Consider the following 22,363-nt stretch of genomic DNA (forward strand, 5'->3'; position numbering starts at 1 on the left):
TTTTTTGTCTGCATTCCTTCTCAACTATGACCAGCTCCATGTTTTCTCAGTCTAGTGTTGAAATTTTATTCAAGTTGTAAATATTTATTTGCAAGTCATGCCTTCAAGATCTACACTTGCCAAAAAGATTTTATCCTGTCATGAGACACTTGACCCTCTACCTCATTTCTCCTTGTGGGCTCTGTTTTGGTTATTTGCTTTGTGTTTAGTAATTTCTAGCTTTTATTTCTTCTTAGTGCCATTTTCCCCCTTACGTGTCTTGTTGATCCTGACTGGTTTATGATATGAATGAAATGCATCTCAGGAGATTTAGGAGTTTGGGTTTTCCTTTTTCTGGACAGACAAAGCCTGATGCAAAAAGCTCCTGCTGGCATTTAGTTACACTTGTCATCCATTTATTATTTAGCCGGTCCCAAAGGAAGTTTGTTAAACCAGATATATTTCTTTATATTTCACTGTCTCACCTTAGGTACCCTGATGGCTTGAAGGTCACATTCGAGTTTGTTTTAGCAGCTGTGATGATTATAAATGTTGGGATAGTTCTTTTTGTCAGGATTTGTGGTGAAATTGCTTGGCTTTCACTGCAATCCTTGACAAAGTATTATACCATGAAATTTGTTGTCCTAGATGTGTTACAAAGAAACACTTCAACATGTTCCCCCCTCAGTAGAGTCACAAATTATCTGTCCATTGGGTGTTCCATTTATTTCATAAAGTTATCTGTGCCGAGTTGCATACTTTTCACTCTGTTGCAAATTTTTTTATTATATGTTCTCTGTGTGTGCACACACAAGCACACACACATGTTTATGTATATATTCTATATTTATTTACTGATATTCTTCTGGGAGAGGGGCAAAGGAATTTTTTGCCATAGGATTCTCATATAATTCAGTTGCTGAAATGTTGCTGCTCTCTTCTTTGCAATCGAGATTCAAGAGCATCACGGAGTGGGGAACATCCCGGGGTAGTATAATATTTGTATTCTAAACATAGCAAATACCACAAATACCAGAGAAGCAAATGTCTGTATCCCAACATCAGATTGATCCCCCAGACAATTCAGTTCCCAGACTGAGGAAATCTGAAGTATTAATTTCTTGTAATTTCTTCTTTAATAAGGCTTGATTCAAGATAATTTAACTATCCTCTAGTTCCCATGGTCCAAGATACCTGGCTTGGAGAGTGGAGCTGCATGGGATAGCATACTTTTTGCCTATTTGGCAAACTTTGCTCTCAGAAAGTGCATTGTAATATTGGGATATAAGTAATGACAAATCGAGGTTAATCAGTTCCTAATGTTGTGCCTCATTTTATTTATGCTATTTTGGCTTTGTTTTACCATCTTTTCACAGCTTTGAACCTGTGAACAAGTTTTTTAACAAGTGCCTTTTTCTATTCAGATAAAATGAAGTCAGAAGGCCTTCATGTTGCCATAAAATGTAGATTGCATAGTGGCCAAAACATAAAGCAAATCCAGAGCCTGCAATCCACTTAACATGTGTGCAGTATAGCACCGGGGTCTTGCAGGCTATTTTATTTTCCTGGCCAGTATGCACAGTGACTCTTTCTTTCATGCTCTTGTAAGAATGTACACCCAAAGCATCATCCAATATCAGGTTTATGCAGGGATTAAATGGTGCTGGAGCAGTCCAGAAGGCCATTCCAGAGGACAATTCTTTTTATTTGAAACTTGAACCATGTTTTGCCTTTCAATAGACATTTGTTTGGCTTCTTATTGAAGTTGGGAATTTCTAGGAAGGACCCAGTCAACTTCACCTGAAAAAATGGAGCAAGAAAGAAGACATGAAGAGTACTGGAGGACTGGAGGAGAGGGAATTAAAAATTGAAACAAACAGGGAAATTGAGGAAGGGGCAGCTGGAAAAGAAATGCAAACAGTCCTCTTCAACAAGACCTGTTATAATCTCTGAGGCATTCATTTTTTTTAGCCTGTGTATTGCTTAAGCGTAGCCTAGGGCTTGCTACATTTTTAACTGGTCCTAAAATTGGCTTTGAGCTCTTTTCTGGGTGGATTTGGCAAATGCAAGTGATCTCGTTTCTCCTTGGGACTGTTTCAGGGAGGAGCACTGCAGCTTAGAATATTAATGAGTCTTTGTAGTTAGTGGGAACCACTGTCTTTAAGAAGATGAGCTTGTACATGACAGCTCAGAACCAGGGAGAAAATGAACAAAGGAAAGGGGGGAGAAAGAGAAGCAGAGAATATTGAAATAAGATATTAATAGGTTAGAAAAAGCAGAATTAATAAAGACTTTTTAAAACATGCCATCAAGAACCCTGCCAGTACAGAATAATTCATGTACCTTTACTATTGTTTTTATCTGGCTCAAGCAGTAAGATTTCTACTGCTTCCCTTGGGAAAATTTTCTGCAAGAGAATAATCCCTACATTGGGAAAACTTGATATTGATCTTAAATTAGATTTTCTTAATTTTCTCCTATTACTTTGAGTTATGTCAAGTTATGCTATATTAAATTGCCCTCTCTTTCTGTCATATGTCTGTAGATGATTATCACTGTCTACTTGAAACCCCTGCAACAATGCATGCTAGCATGCTAGCTATGAGCATGACATACCTATGATCCCAGTGTTGAGCTAACATATACAAGCTGAATTTGTTTTGCTCCTTCCTTATCAGCTCTCCCCAAGTGTTCTAGCATTTCTTCAGGCTCTATTTGGTTTGGGAGCACTTTTCTGGAGAAGAGGTACCAAGACAGTGTAGCATGCCAGCACTGTCATGTCTGAGCCATAGAGATGGAGCCTCTAAACTTAATTCCTGGATGATGTCTTTGAGTATACAGACCAAAATAGCTTGGCTGTAGTCTTGTTGCAGTCTGATGTTGCAAACCAGGTCTCACCTACTGTCTGTAAATCTCTTTCAGCTTTACAACTTTCCCATCTTCTGTTTGTCAAACATCTGTGCTTTGAATTTTTTTCTCCTTGCATTTCTTAGCTGTATTTTCCAAATGAAAGCTCATTCTATTATCTTCTACTCCCATTTCTAATATCTCCAGGTTCTTTCTTGTTATTTTCCTGTTCTGGCAAGCTTTCATAGTATCTTCTAGTCTGTAGATATCATTGCTGTCTGATTTGTTGCCGCTTCTAGGACATTCATGAAAATATTATATAAGAACAGACTTAGCATGTGTTCCAGAGAGCATACTGGTTGACACTTTTGCAGAAATTACTTGAAGGGTAGGAGAAGAGGTTATGATGGTGTTCATACCTGTTGCCTCAACAATTTGGGTAAAGCGACTAGACCAAATAAAAGTATAAAAATGACATCAAGAGTCAGAGGTGATATTATGTCTATTGGGGCAGATGAGAGGGGAATATTAGGCTGAACAAGGAAGGTGGGAAGTAGGCGTGTTCTCTCTCTGTTTCATGGGGAGAAAGAGATGATTAATATCACTGGAAATAAGCACATGCTTTGGTTGTTTGTAAGAGTACTACTGCTGGGTTGTTTTCAGCTTGTATTAGTGTTCTCTCAAAATGTCTTCCCCTCTGCTTGAGAAAGCTTAAGCAGGAAAACACACTCAAGTGAAGACAACGTGCATGAGGATAAGCCAAACTTCTCCTTTCTGGAAGAGAAATTGGGATCTGGTTGTGCTAATTGGGATCCATTCTCATGTGCTCTGAAAATGCCGAGAAAGCTTCTGTGCCTGCCTGGGCACCCTTAGGTGAAGCTCTGCTGTTGGGTGGCTTGTGCCATCCTGTAGGTTGTTGTTTGTCTCCTCAAGAGAGATGGAGGGTTGGATGGAGCCATCCTGCTTGTTGAGTCGTGAGCCATGAGTTGGGTCACCTTGGATTTCAGTGCATGTGCTGGGAAATAGGAGTCCCAAGTCTCAACCACTGGATCTTTCCTAGGCAAAGCTCTCCTTTACCTTTGTGGTATCTTTCTGAGACATGGGATATTTAAGACAGTGGAGCTATGCATTAAGTGGAGTCCCACTGAGGTTCTAGATACTATCACAATTCCAAAAATTATAATGGCACATTTAATTAATTCTTTCCACTTCAAGTGCTTTTGCACTAGTCTTCACAGTGGGTTCTGTACTGCTGTGCTGGCTTAGTTTAGCCAAGACATAACACACTCATTTCCCTGTAGGAGGTGATGGGCTCTCTGGGCCAGGCAGGATGCTTGCAATTCTTACCTTCCTGGGTCTAGTCTGCATCTCTAAATACTCGAAACTGTGGTCGGGCGTCACTTATGGCTACTGATTACTGCTTCTTAAAATTCATCTGTGTCCGCAAGTCATTTAAAAAGCATTTTCCACATCTGTCCCTGGGTGCCCCAGCCCATCAAACTAAACCACCAATCTGGTTTTCCACAGCTGTCAATTTTGCTGGTCGCGTTTCCACTCGATTGCAGGGAGGAAAGCAACAACTGCGCAGTGTCCAGTTTTCCATTCTTTGTCTTGCAGTGAGCTGTCAGGATCTGGCGTGGTTTGCAGAGCTTCCTCTGTTTGAAGTTTTTTTTGTAGTTTTTTTTTTTTTTCTTTCTGGCACTTCAAATGCTGTTGGGGGCCCCGGAGGCTGAGAACCAGGTTTGTCAGACAGAGAGGTCAGACAAGGGTTACCGATGCTATCGCTGGAGGCTAACTGTCATCACCAGACTTGGAAATTATGAACGGGGTGCAGAGGGGGAGACCTTAGTAGCTGGTGCTGCTGCTGATCCAGAGATACCTGGGAAGAGTGGCAGCTCCTGACAGTGCTGCGGCTGTTTTGGAGAAGGGGTGGCCCCAGGAGAGGGGTGCAAATGGGATCTGTCCCCAGGGGAGAGCACTTGGCACCTTCTGCCAGTGCTGCGGTCAGTTGCCAAGCCAAAGCCTCTTGATGGTGGTAGATGGATTCGTGTTGCTCTCGCGGCCATTGGATCAAGCTCCATGGGCACAGAGCGTGTAGGAAGAGAGACGATGTTTAATTCTTAGTTATATCATTGCACTTGAGTACACCAGCCTTTCCCATTTTCATACTTAGAACATTTTTGAATGCTCTCACGGTGGAGGGCAAACTGTTTCTTCTCCTTTTCCTTTCACTGTCCCCACATTCTGCCTCTGCTTCCAGCACTTACCAGGGCTCACTTGGAGAAGGAGGTATGGAGAAGTGCCTTTTTCTGTGGCAGACGCTGATACTTGCTTCTGTCTTCTCTGCCCAGCCTATGAGTAAATGCCCTCTTTGCTTCCCCTTTCTTCAGAAGATGAACGTATCATCTTTGTGCTGTACTCCTGCCTTGTAGATTTGACTAAGAGGCAGCAGGCAGCCTTTGACATCCACAGGGAATCTACCCAGGCAGAATCGATGTAGGCTATCGTATAACAGTGTGGAATAAACTGCACAGTACCAAGGAAGACCCTTGAAGTTCCTCTTTGGTACCTGGGAAGGTTTTCTTTTCAAGTCATTTGTGTCACTGCAGAAGGAGTTAAGGATGAATTAATTATTTTTGTATTGGTAAAACTGCATTATTCATACCTGAATCTCCTTCAAAACTGTGTGCTAGAATGGCTACTTATGGTTTCTGTCTATAGTGATCAAACACTATGTAAGCAGAAGGTTTCTCAGTAATTTATCACACAATAAAATCTTAGTAGGGTGGGAATGACTGTGCTGGTGGCTGCACATGCATTGATGGATTATCTGTTCCAAAACACTTGAATCTTGTTAAAATAATAATATGAATAGGTTGCTCAGCAGTAACAGTACATACAACACTACATAGAATATAAACCAGGCTTACAGATAAACACTCTTGGCATTAAAGAGGTTTTAACCTAAAAGGATGGGACCCATGAGGGGGACATGTTAAGTTTTATCCTACTTTTTAATTGTAAATTCCCTTCTAGCAGGGCCTCATTGGTAACAAGATATATATTGAATTAACTAAACAGTTAATTGATGAAGCTCTGGCTTCAAAATGAGAGCCTGTAAATAATGGATACAATTCATCCACGGTGTCCAGTAACACCAGTGAAGTCAGTGAAATTACACCAGGATTGAATTTGATTCCTTCTGTCTTTGCTTATCAGCAATACAACTTGCTCAGACATTTTATGGGGAAACGTTTGCCTTAGGCTGTTTATACTGGCTATGCTTAAGATTTGGAAGGGGAGGGAAAAAAAAAAAGGGCAGCTGTAGGAAGAAATCACAAAAATACTTTGTGTAATGTTCTACCTCCTTTTTCTCTCTCCTCTAATAACAGGGCAGCACACTGAGAAAGCGGAAGATGTATGAAGAATTCCTGAGCAAGGTCTCCATTTTGGGTCAGTTGCCCTTTGGACTTGCCTGTTAGTTCCTCTGTTATACATGTTGGCAGAATGAATTTTGGTCTTTGATGGCATGATGAAAGCAATGGCGGTCAAACAGAAGGTCTCACGGTTGCATCATTTCTGAAGGAATTAAAGTGTAAAGGGCCCTTTTAGGACTTGTTTTTCTCATCTTTTAGTATCCACTGAATGTGCGTTTGAAAGACAAATCTTTCTTTAAATATGGGAGCAGGCATGCACTGGTAACCATTTGGTAGCTGCTGTTGCAGTAAAAATCATATGGATAGAGGAGAAAGCATTGCAGAGATGTGAATTTGTCATAAAATTTAGTTATGTCCTTCCAATTGACAGGTGAGAAGCTTTTTCCTGCAAGAATACTGTATTTATGTGCACTAAACAAACTAACCTTACAAATCAAAACGGAGTGATTTTTTTTTCCTCAGTGTATTTTACAGCCCCTGTCTCACATTCTTAAAACATCTGTTTAGCTTCTTGTCCTTGGATTTTGTTTCCCTTTGATTAATGTGATAGCCACGAAATTTGGACATGTTCTTGATGGCCTTCAGTAGGAAAAACAACAAACCCATAATGCCTGACCAATCAATCACCATTAGGAGAACAAAAGCTTCTAATAAGGAGGACAGTGTAACACAGTACAATGAAATGTTGATTCTGTAGGAGTAACATCATGTTTCTGCTGGGGCTATTTTGAAAAAAGCAGTTCAGGATTAATTTGTTATATAATTAAAGCATTTATATTTCTACTTAAACAATTTCCGTTTCTTGGTATGGTATTCATTTAACATTTGAGCTTAGGTACCTGAAATTTGAGAGTGTCTTAGTGCAAATATACTTGAACTTCTAAGAGTGAAATCCATGAAATTTTCAATTATATTTGTATGTTTAAAGTAAGGCCAAGTATGTTGCTCACTTATTAATGAAGTTTTCATCATTTAAATGCTTTCTTTTATGTTTAATATAAATCTTCCTAAATTAAGAGCACAAATTATACCAAATTACAATGATTATTTAAAGAATAAACCTGCACCTGCACTAATGAGGAGCAATTACAACAATGAGACATCTCAAAACAATTTCAGAGTAGAAAGGTTATTCACAGATGTGCTTCCTTACATTTGCGGTCTGCAATGTAATTATATCCTAGTTTGTAGTATGTCTTTTGAATCTCAGTAAAAAAAGAGGAATGACTTCAAGATTTGAACCTTTTTTAAGTATGGAAAAGCAGTGGACAAAATAACATCATTTCAGGAACATGGAGAATTTGGGTGAAATGTGTGAGGATCTATTTCACATGTCTAAGAAGTAGATGACACCTGGGAAACGGAAAGATATTTTAGAAATCTCAACACTGAGAAGTCAACTTCACTTCGTGCCTTAATGTAGTCAGAACTCGGTGATTTTTTGGTGGAAAAACCTCTACCTGCTTCTTGTATATTTTTTTTCAAAGCCTGTCTAGTGTCTGTAACTAGTCATATAACTGTAAGAGTCATATTTTTAAAAAAATGTAAGGACTTTTTAGATTATCAGTAGCTGCTTATAATGTATCAAACAAGATATGAGAAAACTAATTGTTTTAAATCTTTCTTCTGGAGTTTAATTAAATGTAACCCCATGAATTGATGCATACAATTTAGAAATTGCAAAAAATTGCATATGGTCTACTTTATTTGATGCTTGACTTTAACTCTGCAACTAAGACTTCAGGAATTTTATCGTGTACATACAATACTCTATATAATGCTCTGTTTGCAAGAGTCATTAACCAATGTATTTGTAGTGGTACAAGTCTCTTAGACAAAAGAGGGATGCTTCGTGACTGGAGCTAGAATTAGCTTTGAATTTTTCATAAAGCCAACTGAAGAAGTTTCAAGAGACTCTTTCTTTTCATTGTTAATTACTGAGTTCTTCTTTTTTTTTTTTTTTTTAATGAAAAAGCCTACTCTAGTCTGTATGAAAGAGTTTTATGCTTATTTGTAATCAAATAGAGAACTTTTTGAATGTTGCATTGACAATATGGACTTGGTCTTTGATAGTAATGCTTCTGCAGCAAAGGTCGCAAATATACCAGGAAAGTGCATTAATGATTATAGGTGGGGAAAATATTAGAAATAATAATTTCCCAAACAGCAACAGAAAGTGGCATAAAAACATTAACATGTTTGTGTGTCAGGCAACTCAAAACTTACCTCTGGTGCACTGGTCACTTCAATCTGGTTTTGTTCCCAGATTCAGTGTGCACTTCCAAGCTCAGCCAAAAGGCCTTTTTAAGTTTTACAGAACAACTCTTTCACCCTCACACAATACTTCTAAGCGGTATTTTGAACAAAATGGGGAAAACAGAGTCTGAGAGAACAGCTCAGATCTAATCCTGGTGTCAGAAGCCATGTCTTGACTTATATTAGTTCAATAATTCATAACAAGTAAGAATCAGCAGAGCTCTAGTATAGGAATTGTAGCCGTGTTTTTTGACGGAGCGAAGGTTGTGTCATTCTATTATCTGTTTCTTTTAACAACTTTTAAACCTGTCACTTCTTTCAGTCAAATCTGATGAAAGTACAGAAGTTCAAGTACAATTCATTGTCTTGAATTCTCACGCAAATGGTAGAGAGACACAGGCTGGCACCCCTCCTCTCCCCGAGGGCAGGACAGGTGAAATTCATCCCTTAGCAAAGGCAGGAGGAGGAGGGCAGTGGGACAGCGAGGAGCCCTGGACGAGCGGCTGTGCAGGCTGTCTTATGCTGTGTGGGTATCTCAGGGGATTTGTGGCAGCTGCAGGTGGGTGATAAGGACTCCAAGCCACAGGAAGCAGGCTGTAGGAGCTCCATTACTCATAAAACTGACCGGTAGTTTTTTCTTATAGAAGTTTACTTTGAAGTTTTGTAGCTTTTCCCTCTAAGTGGGGGAATGAAAAGAAAAACACTTTGTAAACCATCCTGCTGGCAAATGAAACAGAGGTGCCATGTCAAACATCCATACTCCTGCTGCCACCCAGGCTACCAGGGTCTTGCCCTTGGCTTCAGTGGTGCGTGGTCTCACCCATGGGCGAAGAGTCATCTTTTAGATCGGCACTTTTGCATCGCTTATCTGGCAGGCCATCAGTAACCAGCTGACAGCAACTCTGACGAAAAGACAGTAGGACTTGTTCCGACATCTGGTGTGGGATGTGGTAAGAGAATCTCGGCGCTCCCATATCGCTGGTATCTCCAAACAGCTCCTCGGCTGCTCCAATCTGCTGCAGCATCAGGGCAGCGCAGATCAGATCGCAGGCGTAGGGGACCGGAGCCAACTTTTCCTGTCCAACTTTTAAGATTATTATCTGGGTGATTACTAAAGTCTAAGACACAATGAATAAATACATTCATGTTTCCCAACTAGAGGTTTGTGCAAAGTGCCTGGATGAAAGAAATGTTTCTTTTATAACAGAACCAGGCATGGCAGATCTGTCAGTTTAGATACGAATCTTCAGCCAAAGTTAGAGTCTTTTTATAATAAAGCTTTATGATCTTCAATATTTTAGAGTCCCTGGATAAATGGGAGCGGCTGACAGTGGCTGATGCTCTGGAACCTGTCCAGTTTGAAGATGGAGAAAAAATTGTTGTGCAGGGAGAGCCCGGTGATGACTTCTTCATTATTACAGAGGTAAGACTGGCATGCTGATAAACTCTGTCACTTCCTAGTAAAGATGGAGACTTTATATTAAAAGACATTTGGGTTCAGTGTTATCTCTTACTTCAGCATAAATCTGAACTAACTCCACTCAAGCCAGGAGGATTACTCAAAATTCACATTAATTCAGACAACAGTTCCATGGAAATGTATTAAGTGGAACGATCCCTAATTTCCAGTAAATTGAAGACATAGAGGAATTTTGAGGTGTGTCTAGTGTCTTTACTGTTTGAAGGTTTGTTTTCTACATGAGATTTATCTTGTTCCAAATTGTCAGTACTTCAGCCAGGCTCGCCAGCCACACAGTGCATTGATCATTGTTCCCAAAGGGACTTACAGGAGAAATCACAAGTGAACATCTGTAAACTGGAGATCTGGAGACCTGATCTGAAAATGGATAATTTGTTCTTTCTTTTGCATTAAACTCAGTCCAAATGGCTGAGACATTTTTTTGTTTACTCTCACACCAACAGACAGATCTGTCAGGCAGCTGAAAATGCTGACTTCTTTTGGGGAGTTTATCTGACACTTCAGTTCTACCATCTCACTTTGCAAACAGAGGCTGATGGGGTTTTTCCTCCCTCTCTGACATAAATATTTGGTTCCTTGGTATCTCATACAAATACCTAGGCTCTGCAATATAACAAGTTATATAAAGGTATTAGAGAGACTCAGACTAAGAATAACAAGACAGCATTAGGATATGATTGTATATGTATTGAAGTAGGAGTGAAGTAGGAGCTTTTCAGTACCAGCTCTAAGTGTTCATACACAAATATATAAACTAGGAATGACCAACATATGGCTATGTGGTGACAGTTCAAGCACACATGCCAGGCCAGATGTTACATGACCAGCAATGAGGCAGTGGTGGCACAGGAGCTAAGGGGTAATCTGAATTCCTCACTGTGGGAGAAGGTAGGTCAGATGGATGTAAGGAAGCTGGGATCATTGTGTTGCCTTGGGATCCAGTTGTATGTACACCGAATACATCTCTGGCTCCATCAGGCTGCTGTGTTGCGATGTGATTTAGGACGAAAGAGACCCTGCCCCTCTCAGGTGATAAGGGGCTCGTACAGCATTCATTCCAGATGGTTTAGAGTCCAGTAGGTTTTTCTTTGCCTGCTCCTTATCTATCCTTTTTTTGGACAGATGCCTCTATCTGAGGCAGCCAGAATTTGGTTCATAATCAATGTCACTTAAAATTCCATCCTTCTTTCCTCTTGGGTGTTGGAAATATGTGTTTGATTTATGAACATAGTTTCTCTTCTGATGCTCACAAAATTGTCAGTGCAAATAACTGCACTTGTATATTACACAGTTAGCCACTTAAGGAGCTTTAAATATGTGATGAACAGTGCTCCTTCAAAAAATGGTGTCAGAATAAAAGAGACTAGATATTAGGTAGGGATTTTTTTTTTTTGTTAACCAGATATTTAGTATGTAAGAAAAATTTAGGAAATAAAACTTTTTTTCAGAAATACGGAATTTTTATTTCTACTAGTGTTACTAAGTGTGCTGTTATCCCTTGCAGCAGTGTGAGACTAGGAAAACCTAATTTTCTTAGCCATCGAATCCCATGTGGAAAATTGGCAGCTTGCTTAAGAATTACCAAGGGCCTTTATTTTCCCCGTCTTGATGGAACAGCGTTAAAGACTTGAATGGGTAGAAAAGTAGCAAGACTGAATAGTGCATAATCATAAAGTAACTGCTCACCTCACCCTTCCACTATAAATCTAATATAGTTTCTCACTTTGGAAATAGCCTATATTTTTCTAAATTCAAGAATGAACTTTGAGTATCTACTATTTCTTGTGCTGCTGCATTAGTATTTCAGTCTACTAACACATAGTTTAAGCTTTGTATTTTAAACCTGATTTCACAGGAGTTTACATCTTTGATGTTAAACTTTTCTGCAGGAGAGTTGATGCAAGCTGCCAGGAACACATTATTCTACAAAGTGGTTGAAAGTAGTTTTGGCTGGTTTGTTGTCACAATACATTGAAAAGTCATTAGCTTCTTTCATATGTATGTTGTTGTTTGTGGTCATATTATCCAAAACACTAGAAATGCAGCCAATTTATTTGGCTGCTGTATATGCAGAAATCATTTCATATATCACCAGAATGCAGTCTCCTTTGGAGCCCTGTCTGTCCAGTAGTACAAAGCTAACTTGTACTTTGCCACATAAATTTTTGGGCAAGGTACTCATTTATTATAAACCATGGTCATTCATGGCATGCCTTAGACAAATCAGTTACCAATTTACAAAGCTTTGGTGTACTAGCACCACAGATACTGGTTCCAAGTGGGATCTTGTGATTCCTATAATAAAAACTTCTCTAAGACACCCAGGACTCACACATGGATTTTAAATTGTTAGCACAGTTTTGTATGAACTTCATAAATGAGTCATTCATTTCTAGTTAGCCTGCAATGCTGCCTTCCTCTGTGACATCCCTTTGGGATACCGTCTTTTAAGTATATTGGTCCTGCAGGAGGACATAGTCTATAAGTGAATTGGCACCTTCAGGATTTGCAGACTGAAGAGCAACCATTAAACCCTTTTGAAAGGGAGACTTCCAGCCTCAGTGATGATCAGAACAGCAGTTCCTGCTTTAAACCAGGAATATCATCTCATCCTGATTAGTATGGACAAGAATATTCAGTCTCCCCCTCCTGTCAAGCAAGCACATTCACCTTTTCTCCATTTTTCTTAGTATAACCTTTTTTTCATGGCTTTGTGTCCACCATCTTATCTCCAGTGTTGAACAGATTGTAGTAGGTTACAGGTTATTTGAGGTGCAGGCTGTATGCATGAAAATGCTACAGTGCCCCATGGAGAGCAAGGCTACAGCAGGAGCTCAGCCACATTATTAGAATAACAGAAAATGTGCACAGGGAAGAGTCACAGGAAACCAGGGCTTTTTAAGTTCACTGCTCACAAAGCTGTTTATGTTTCATTTTTTGTTAAAAAGTCTAACAAAAAAAGTATTACCCTGAGATTCCAGGACAGCTACAGTTTTTCTGCCATCCTAAATCTTCACAGGCACCAGTAAGATGTTTACTTGCAGTAGTGCTTTTCCATTTAAATCTCAAGCAGCCTTCAACAAGATTTAGTTTTAATATTTAAAGGCTGTGATTTTTTCCAGAGATAGAATTATTTTAATGTTTATACCATATTTCTTAATTTGAAGATAGGATCAGAAATGAATATCTACTTACAAAAGCAAAGTAACCGCTTGTGTGAGATTGATTTACTGCACTTGAAACTGGTAATTAAAAAAGAAAAGAAGAAGCAGCTCTGCAGTTTTTGTATTTTCAGACATTTCCAGGTCTTATTTTCCCACTATGGTTTTCACACAACAAGCTTGGGCTTTCCCAGACCAGACAGATGTGGAATGTATCTGCTGGATTCCAAGGTCATGGAATTATCCCATATGAGATTCCTGGCACAGAGGTGAAAAACTTTAAGCACCATGAAACAATTGTTGCCATAAAGAATTATATTTTGGCAAGCGTAAATCATAACAGATGTACAGTTTCTAACAAATAAATTTGCAGTTGTATTGTACACTGCCACACTGTGTACCCAGCAGTAGGGAGGATTTATTCATCTGACTTCAGATAACGCAAATATTTTTAGCTAGCATTTTAAAGTGGTAGCTTGCAAAGGCGTGTGAGCTTTGTGGAGTTAAATATCCCAGCAAATATTAAGTCCCTTTAAATGAAATGTCAGTTGAATGGGGGCTGATTTTGTTCCCGACTCATGCTTTGCCACTGACTTCAGCTTGAACAGTAGTTCAGACTAGTGTAGTAGTGCTCTGAAACTGGAAAGAAATGAGGATTTTGCTGTTGTCTAGGTTACTGAGAAAGGTAATGACAATAATATTAAAAATAGCAGTTATGATCATGTACCACTCTCCTAAGTTCAGCTTTGAACTTGGCTGGGTGGCACAGTACCTCGAAGTCTGTAATGCAGCTGCCAGAAATGCTGGGACCTGCGGCCATGAAGGCCCTGCTGGGTTTTCCAGCTCCCATCCCTCCCCATGGCGATCATTTGGATCTACTTGTCATGACCAAGCACCACATACAGCACACGGATATTGTCACGGGACTCCATCAACTGTGCTCGGGGAGTCTTTTAATCTCAGCTGAAAACTGTGAGCTTGTTGAACTGCTAAAATATTCCCCTAATACTCCGTAAAGTTTGACACGGCTTAAGAAAAATGCATGCACAGACACAAAAGTACGCAGGTGTAGGAGGAGAGAATAGCAGAAGGTTTATAATAGTGCCACACTGCACCTGAAGAGCACAGCTTGTAACTGTCCTTTAAATGTGCTCTCCATAGCCTGTCATCTCCTCGGAGGACAGTTTGGTTTAAGTGGTGCAGAAAGCAAAGAAAAAACTGCATGAGAAGTAAAACATTTCCAATTAATACTTGGTCGAGCTGCCCAGCCAATAGCATGCAGCAACCTAAAAATAAAAGACCTAAAAATAGAAGATAATTCACAGGAGAAAAGTCAAGGAGAAACGGACCCATTGTATCAAGTAGTTTCACATTGGATTTTTGGTTTTGACTTTAAGAACTAATATTTTTAATTGCAGATTAGTGCTAAGTTGCAGGGGGTAGCTGCACCCTCCTCTGCAACTCCTTTGGGAAAAGCACTTCAAAAAAGCTGGGGACTTGTGTTCTTTGTTATTATCCTGCTGGTTTGAGAGGAGGCAGAGTCAGGGCATCTGATTTTCATTCTCACCTGTATTATCAGTCCAATCTGTGGGCAGAACATTACCCTCCCTGTTTCCCCATCAGTGGGAATAATCCTAATGACACTTCATAAAGGTGAGCATGAGCTTAATGAGAAAAGGCATAAAGGATCCGTCAGTTCTGAAACCAGGCAATGGGAATAGCAAAATTGACAAATAAGAGAAAAAATCTAATTGATAGTGCACAAATCCTTCCAGAATTAATGCATAGAGCTGCCTTGCTGACAGAAATTAATCAAATTAATTGGTAATGATTATTTGTCCAGCATTATTCTTGGCTGATCACATTGAAAACAGTCTTGTAATCCTGAGGGGGCTGCCAGCTTTCGTGCTGCTGTTGACATTTCCAGTCAGGGCCACAAACTGGCTCCGGTCTGGGCAGGATCTGTTGCGAGTTCTTGCTGAGAGTGTACTTGAGATACTGTCCTGTAGGTGAAATCAGTGTTTCCAGCCCCGCTGACACTCTTGGCATGCTATGGAGTGTCTCTGCACAAATGTGGTTCAAAGCCTTGTTAGGTGGAACAGTGTTTGTAAACTCTTCCTACCATGGTAACGTGCACTGACAGAGGAAGGTCCTCCGTCTAACTCGGAAGGGCACTCTGTTCTTCACAGAATTAGGCCTTTTTGTAGGAAAAGTCAACTTGAGTCTTAAATTGCACAACAAGCATCTGAAGATTTATGATTTAAAAGCTCCTTAAGAAGGAAAAGAAAAAAGAAAAATAATAGCCCAATTGTTTCCTGCTCTAAATTGTTGCTCTTTGACTTTCTAACCTAAGAGAGACCCCTTTGGCACCTACCCCTGCGACAGGCAGGAGAACTACAAAGTAAACTTCTTCCGTATGGTTAATGAAGTCACTGCCTTAGGCACACTCTGCTATCACACCTGATAATCTCTTTAAAAACACAGTGTGATTAATTATTAATTAGGAAGATGAATGTTGTCTAGAAAAGGAGTTTCAAAGGCTACAATCTGAACTGCTTAGTGTTACCGGGATGTTGTTGATACTGAAAATGTTTGTCAAAGGCAGTCTGCAGCGACTCCTTATACCTAATAAACAAAATATACCGAATAAGCAGAGCCAGCAGTCACTGTGGTCTCTGTACTTTGCTTATTTTTAACTGCGGAGACATTGTTTCCCACAGAGCTCTTACAGGAAAAGTGCATTCAATTTTCTAGATACGACCTAGTTGTGCTGGAGCAATAGCACTTCCATTGGCCCTGTTTCAAAATTCAGCTGTGTTCAGGATGGTATTTTGAATAGCCAGCTGATGTCAAAGATTGAAAGTTAGGTGTGTGATTGGGTTCCATCCTGACTACAGATGGAGGTGGAGTATTTTGCTGAGTCAAAGGGACTAAAACATCAGCTTAGTCCAGATCTTGTTAAACTCAGTTTAACTTTGACTTCCATGGGCAGTGGATCAGACTGCACATACCTGCAATATCCATATACATGCACTCTTGAGCGTATTCTTATCTCTCCTCTGTCAGAAAGGGACCATGTTTCATAGGAAGCAACTGTCTGCTCCCCTTCTTCTTCCCACCACCCATCGAGGACCTGTCAGTGACTGCAGCTTTTGGTCTTTCCTTCCAGCTCTTTCTGTGGCCCCACTAATAACCACCGCAGTGCAGTCACCTATGGTAAATTCTGCAAAATCTGAAACCTCAGAAGTGATGTACAATGGAGCATTTTCTTAACAATTTTGTGAAACTTCAGATTAGCCAATATTTCTAGTCTATTTTAGAACTTTGCAGATTTTGTTCCTCATTTGTGGCAGAAACCAGGACAACTGTATGTAAATTCTGTGAGTTGCTATGAACCCAGAGACTGGAGAATAATGTATAATAGTTTAAAAATGTACAGTTAAAAAAAATACTGTCAAACCCAGTCATGACTCAATCTTGAGTCCACAATCAGAATTAAGTCCTCTTGCATCATCCTTTTCCAAGACCATTAAGATCAGCTAGCTTTTATATTATGAAAATTAAGCTTTTTAAAAATGTAAGTCTGATGGGTAGGAAAACAATGTAAAAGCAATGTACACAGCCAGTAGTTTTTTATGCAAAAAAATTTCTCACCTGGATTGGCACATCCGTTTAATATGACCAAATAATTTTAAGAGTCATAATAACTGTAGTATATATGTAACCTTTTAACCAGCTCATTTCATCTTAGCTACTTACATGAACATCTCACGAACGTCATGGGGTTTATCCTCACTACACCTGTGTGGTGAAGTGTGTGAAGCAACCTCCACATTGCATGGTCCGGTCTGAAGCACAGGCACAAGAATTTAGATAGTTTTCCATTCCTGCTGAAAACAATCAGTGGGAATTAGGCACCTTGAAGGTCTGGACCTTCATGATTTTGCTCACAGAGGTCTAAGGCAGAGAAGCAGTGTTAGCCCTATGGCCAGCATCCAAGGGTAACACAACAACTGACCATATTTTTTCCTTTATGTTAAATTTTATCATCCAAAAATGATGGGTGTTGTTTTCTATTGCAGGTTATGTAGAAGTCACTTGCACTTTGTATTGCTGTCTGAAGATTGTTTATTTCTTCCCTTGTTTTTGTACGAAAGTCTTTCATAAATCAAAGGTTGGCAAATAATAAAAAACTAAGATTATTTACTGGCTAAAAGAATATTTGCAGTGTCTTTGGCTACATAGTTCAAAGGATTTGTCTTCTCTTGGAAAGTAGCCCTAGAACTGCTGATCCTTAGCTGTAACATAAAAGTCGTCCCAGGAAGGATGCTATCAGCAGTCCCAAAGGGCTAAAATGGCAGCTGAGGAGTGATATGCTAGTTGCCTTTCAGGACACTGCGACTGAGAACATTGCTTATGCCAGCGTCATGAGGTACATGCAGGATTTGCTGTGTTACTCTGTGTCACTGGGATGTTGGTAAACTTAGGTCTTGAAGCAAAACCACCGGGAGGATGCAATGTAGCCGTACTATTCTCAAAGGCTTAAAAGTAGTTTTCATAACCTCTCTTTTGCACATGCTATACCCAGCACAAAAAAAATGTGTATGAATGTTTCCCCAGTTCACTTTTGACATGACAACGTGTGTAGGAGTCTTCAGTCTCATTCAGCTGTAATTTAAAACATCTGATTTGTAAACCCATAAAATTGAAGTTTATGCTGGAAATACAGACACACCCTGGCCTCTTACCACTATAGGATACATGGAAAACTGGGAGATCATTTGGTGTTCACAGAAGTAAAACCCAAAGTTAGTAATTGGCAATTTGATTCTTAATATATACATGCTCCATTTGAATTTTCATAAAAATCAGTGTTAAATTTTCTCCATGTTCAAAAAAACCTGTGACTTTTTACTTAGCTAATACTTGCTTTAAGGTATGGTTGATGCTTTAACTCTTCTGTCCTTAATCTTGTCCAGCAGTGTCTTCCTACTGTGGAAGTCTGCAGAAGTAGCAGAGGTTCCCAGGTAACAAAACACCTCTCTGTATGAGTAAGGAGAGCAGCACAGGCTGTTTACCCCTCAAGGTTTTCAGGAGGTTTTCAGGATCCTTATAAACTCTTTTGCCATTGCAGACAGATCTCAGAAGCCCTGATTCAAAGCATTTAGTCAACATGACCAAGAACTTTATTTCCCGAGGCACTTTAAATCTGAACTGAAATTAAAGGCATCTGCTGTTTTAGGAGCTAGGAGCTCTGTCCTGAGGAGTGCTTCTCTGTCTTTAAGTAAAAATACTGCAGTATGAAAAAGACCTGAAATATAGTGGTGTCCAACTCGGTGGAGGAGGAATGGAGAATTTCCTAATCCCTGCTGGAGTTCATCCCTTTCTCTAGATTATGTTAAAGCTGTCCCTTACTGGGATGGCTTTTGTCCCTCCTCTACAAAGATACAGTTGAGATGACTGCAGATTTGCTGAAAGAATATACCCCTTAGGGCTCATTCATTAGCTGTGTACTGTGGATTTTGTGGAGCATGCAAGGGTCTCCGTAGTGTGCTCCAGGAAGAGGCAACTTTGAGTGCATGAATTTTTTTCTTCCGAATTTCAGAATTTGGTCTTTTGAATACACAACATTCACCAACTGAAGGGACTAAAAGACAGCTTTCCATGGGGATTTTCCTGATCTCTGTGATAAACTGTCTTCTCTCTTCCCCTCGCTTGCTCCAAGTTTTATTTCTTGCTCAGAAGCTGTTGTCCTAGCTGGCCACAGCTGCTCACCCAGCCCTGGTCACAGCATTACTTATGAGACTTTAATGACGATGTCTGTCTCAGCCTTTTGCTTGGTCTGGTTACTTCAGCATCTACAGAATGTTTTCACAAAGAAGCAGATGGTGGTAGGAGTAATTGGGCCGTAAAACAACATTAACAACTAAAAACGATTTTCCCCAGAAAGGATTTTGTGGGCAGGGTGAGGGAGGTTCAGCACTGTTTTCTTGTTTTCTCTCCCGTACATTCAACCCTGTCCCTGCTGTAGGTGGTAGTGTTCTGCACTGTCTGCTTCCAGGAGATGCACCCTGTCAGGTCAGTCACAAATATGAACAGTTGATGAATAACCCATTATAGAGTCACTTTTATGTTGACTCAGTGGACGTTTCCTGGCTTCAGAGAGAGTCAAGATAATGGCTAGCTTTGTAGAAAGAAAGAATCTCTAAAATGCAACATTTTTTTTCCTTTGTGACTTTTACTGCTTTGTACGCTGACATGTCTGAGGGAGGAAAACAGTGCCTTCTTGCCAATAATCCACAGCGCTTGGCACAGACGGTCTTTAAAATCTGGCACCAGGATGAATATTAATTCATTTGTTTTCCCACAGAAGCTACTGATTAGTCAAGGCCAAGTATCACTGATATGATTCATTAAAACCCAGCATCTGAGCCCACCTTTACTGAGTGGATCTGCTTTTTTCACCTGTGCAACAGGTGGACTGAATGTGTAATAAAAGGGGCAACTAGAACAGAGCAAAGATAAAAATGCAGAGGGACCCCAAAGGCTGGGCTGTGGTGCAACCGCTTCCCAGCTTTCTGGGCTTGGAGCCAGGACAAGCAGCCAAGGAGGATCACACCCCAGGCAAGGGGCTCCTCCCAGGGCTCAGAGCTGGTATCCTTATCCCTCTGTCACCATCCCCTTGCTCCCAGGCTTCCCAGTCTCAGTTGGCAACTGGTAGTATGGAAGAGGAGCGTGGGACTACCTTGGCACCAAGGCTGGGGAGCACAGAGGTCACTGTGGTGTCCCTTCATCTGATGAGGGGGATGATGGTGACTGTTGATGAAGTCTTCAGTCCCCCAACACATGGATATGATTCTGTTGGACACCTTGATGATCTAGCCTGATGTTAGCTCTGCTGCTACAGCTCAAGGGCAACATTTTGAAGTCAAAAAACTATAAAACTTCATGTTTTGATTCTGACAAGCCTTTCAACAGAAAAGGCTTAACAAAAAAAAATCCTAATTTTTTATTCTCTGTTCAAAACCCACTGTTGTGCCTAAGTATTGCAGGGGTCTCCATAGATGAAGCAAATTTCAGTTGGTGCAGTGTATTCTGCTTCTTTTGGCTTTTCACTATGTTTACTGGTCTCTTTCTGCCTGAATCTTGTCTTCTTCCATCTTAATAACAACATTTCTTTTAGTTAAGGGGGAATACATAGTTACAGCACAGGTTTAATTCAGACTGTATCAAAGAAACACTGAAAGGGGAGATTGTCTGAGATACTGCAATAGGGGGATGATCAGAATGATTGAAAAGGTCTTCCCATGTCAAACATCTATGATTTTAAATACTGAACGATCAAGGCAAAGGTGTTTCCTGGTGATTAATGATGGGCTGGGTGTAGTCATGTCTGGGCCTTAACCCTGGCCTCTCGTATATCCCTAAGAAATGCCCTGTGGCTCAGTTGTTTCTGCTGTTTTAAACTACACTTGGTTTGTGATTGATTGTCATTTTTAAAAGTACCTTTGTGTTTGTTGCTATGTTTGCTATTTTGGTGAGTGCTCTAGACAGCTTTGTTCCCCTCTCATGAGTCTGAATGTTATTCCTAAACTAATATAAATGTGCCTAAGTAGCAGAGGTGGTAGAAGTTTAGTCATACATACGATAGTCTTACACAGGTGTGATAAAGCTGGTACACATGACGAAGTGCAGATTGTTTGATATCAAGCGTGGCTGTAGAGCTAATGTATAGGATCCATGCCAGCTGGGTAGTGATGTTCGCTTTCCAGCTTTTCTAGATTGCAGTGTGCATTAGTGTTGTTGAGAGTTATGGCCAATAAGAATATGACACATTAATGTTACAATGACAACATAATGGTAATCATATCCATTGACACTGCAGTTGTTGCAGTGTAAAGGCACTTTTTGCAGCACTGCTCTCTCAGGGAGATTGTATGGGTATCACAGTGAATGCATTGTTACTCTAATGTTGCCTTTTGAGCACATTTGACCTTGCATTATTAATCCTAACAATACTCCCAAGGTGCTGGCTTTCTGAAAATCCACCCAAGGCAGTCGCACTGAAGATTTCCAGAGTCACGACCAAATTTAAAAAACTGTATGTGTAAAATGTTCTATATTTGTTCTCAAAAGCTCTCAGTAGTTCACTAGTGTGTGCATTGTGTCGCACTGTAATCTGTAGTGAACCCTTAAGGTTGCAGAAAAGAACTCACTTGCTAGAGATAAGCAAACCAAACAACCACCACTTTTTCAGTCAGTGAAAACCTGGGATCTGTTCTTGTAGTGCTTACCCGCCCTACAGTCATTACAACAGGTACATTGTAAATGATAGTCATAAAGTTTGCTGAACTGGACCGAAGTTTTTTGAGGTTTCACATCAGACAACCGAACTGATTTAAATCATTACATTTTAAAGTGAAGGGTGAAACATTAGCTGACAGATCTTAGCAGGTCTTGCAGATTCACCAGACAATCACTATTTCCAGGAGTTTTGTATCATCAGGAGCTGTAGCTTTTGAGTCCTTAATTTAAGGTAGTGATTTGGAGGTGCTCTATGAATGATTGAATTGCATGCGTGAACCAGAAAGCAGGAAGATATGATTAAATAAGGTGCAACTTACTACAGTTGTGTAAGAATGTTGCCCAGACAGTGCTTCTAGATAGGTAAATGGTATATTTTATTATATATAGAGAGAGAAATAGGCACCTTGAAGAAGGGCATATGTGCCCAAAAGCACTTCTGCCTTTTCTAGTTATTCTTGTTGGTCTAATAAAAGGCATTACTTCCACAAACCTCGTCTTGCCTGCAATCAAATACTCCCAGAATCATACCATGTGAAAGAGCTTTTAATTCATTTCGGATCTGTTCTAGCTTCCATCCAGTCCCGTCTGCTTCACTGTGCAAACAGGAGCATTTTATACCACTTCACAGCCTCTTCTTTCCTCTTTTGTAGTAACTTAGCGAAGATTTAATAGCAACATATAATGAGGGTTTGTGTGACTGTGGAGTGAGGAGAAACTTATCTTTTGAATGTGTGAATTAGGGAGTGTGCAGATTAACAAAGTGAGAAAGAGCAAAGGTATGTTCATAATAGCAATTGATAGAGTTAACAGCAATAGCAGATTGATCCACCTGACCTTTTCCATCTCTAATTCTATAGACTGCACTTCTCTTTGCTAGTGGATGGTAAAGAGGAAAA

The 22,363-nt window shown here is 40.1% G+C and overlaps 1 protein-coding gene across 3 annotated transcripts in view; it reads left to right on the top strand.

Moving 5' to 3' along the window:
• Positions 1 to 22,363, top strand: part of PRKAR1B (protein kinase cAMP-dependent type I regulatory subunit beta) — a 100,586-nt gene that overhangs the window by 69,903 nt on the left and 8,320 nt on the right. For all 3 annotated transcript variants that reach the window (XM_032983724.2, XM_042798769.1, XM_032983723.2), the window contains 2 exons: positions 6,219 to 6,279; positions 9,821 to 9,942. In XM_032983724.2, coding sequence (XP_032839615.1) covers positions 6,219 to 6,279; positions 9,821 to 9,942 — 183 coding nt within the window. The remainder of the gene's footprint in view (positions 1 to 6,218; positions 6,280 to 9,820; positions 9,943 to 22,363) is intronic.

Source organism: Tyto alba, unplaced genomic scaffold, assembly GCF_018691265.1.
Source record: "Tyto alba isolate M040663 unplaced genomic scaffold, T.alba_DEE_v4.0 Super-Scaffold_28, whole genome shotgun sequence".
Taxonomy (NCBI): domain Eukaryota; kingdom Metazoa; phylum Chordata; class Aves; order Strigiformes; family Tytonidae; genus Tyto; species Tyto alba.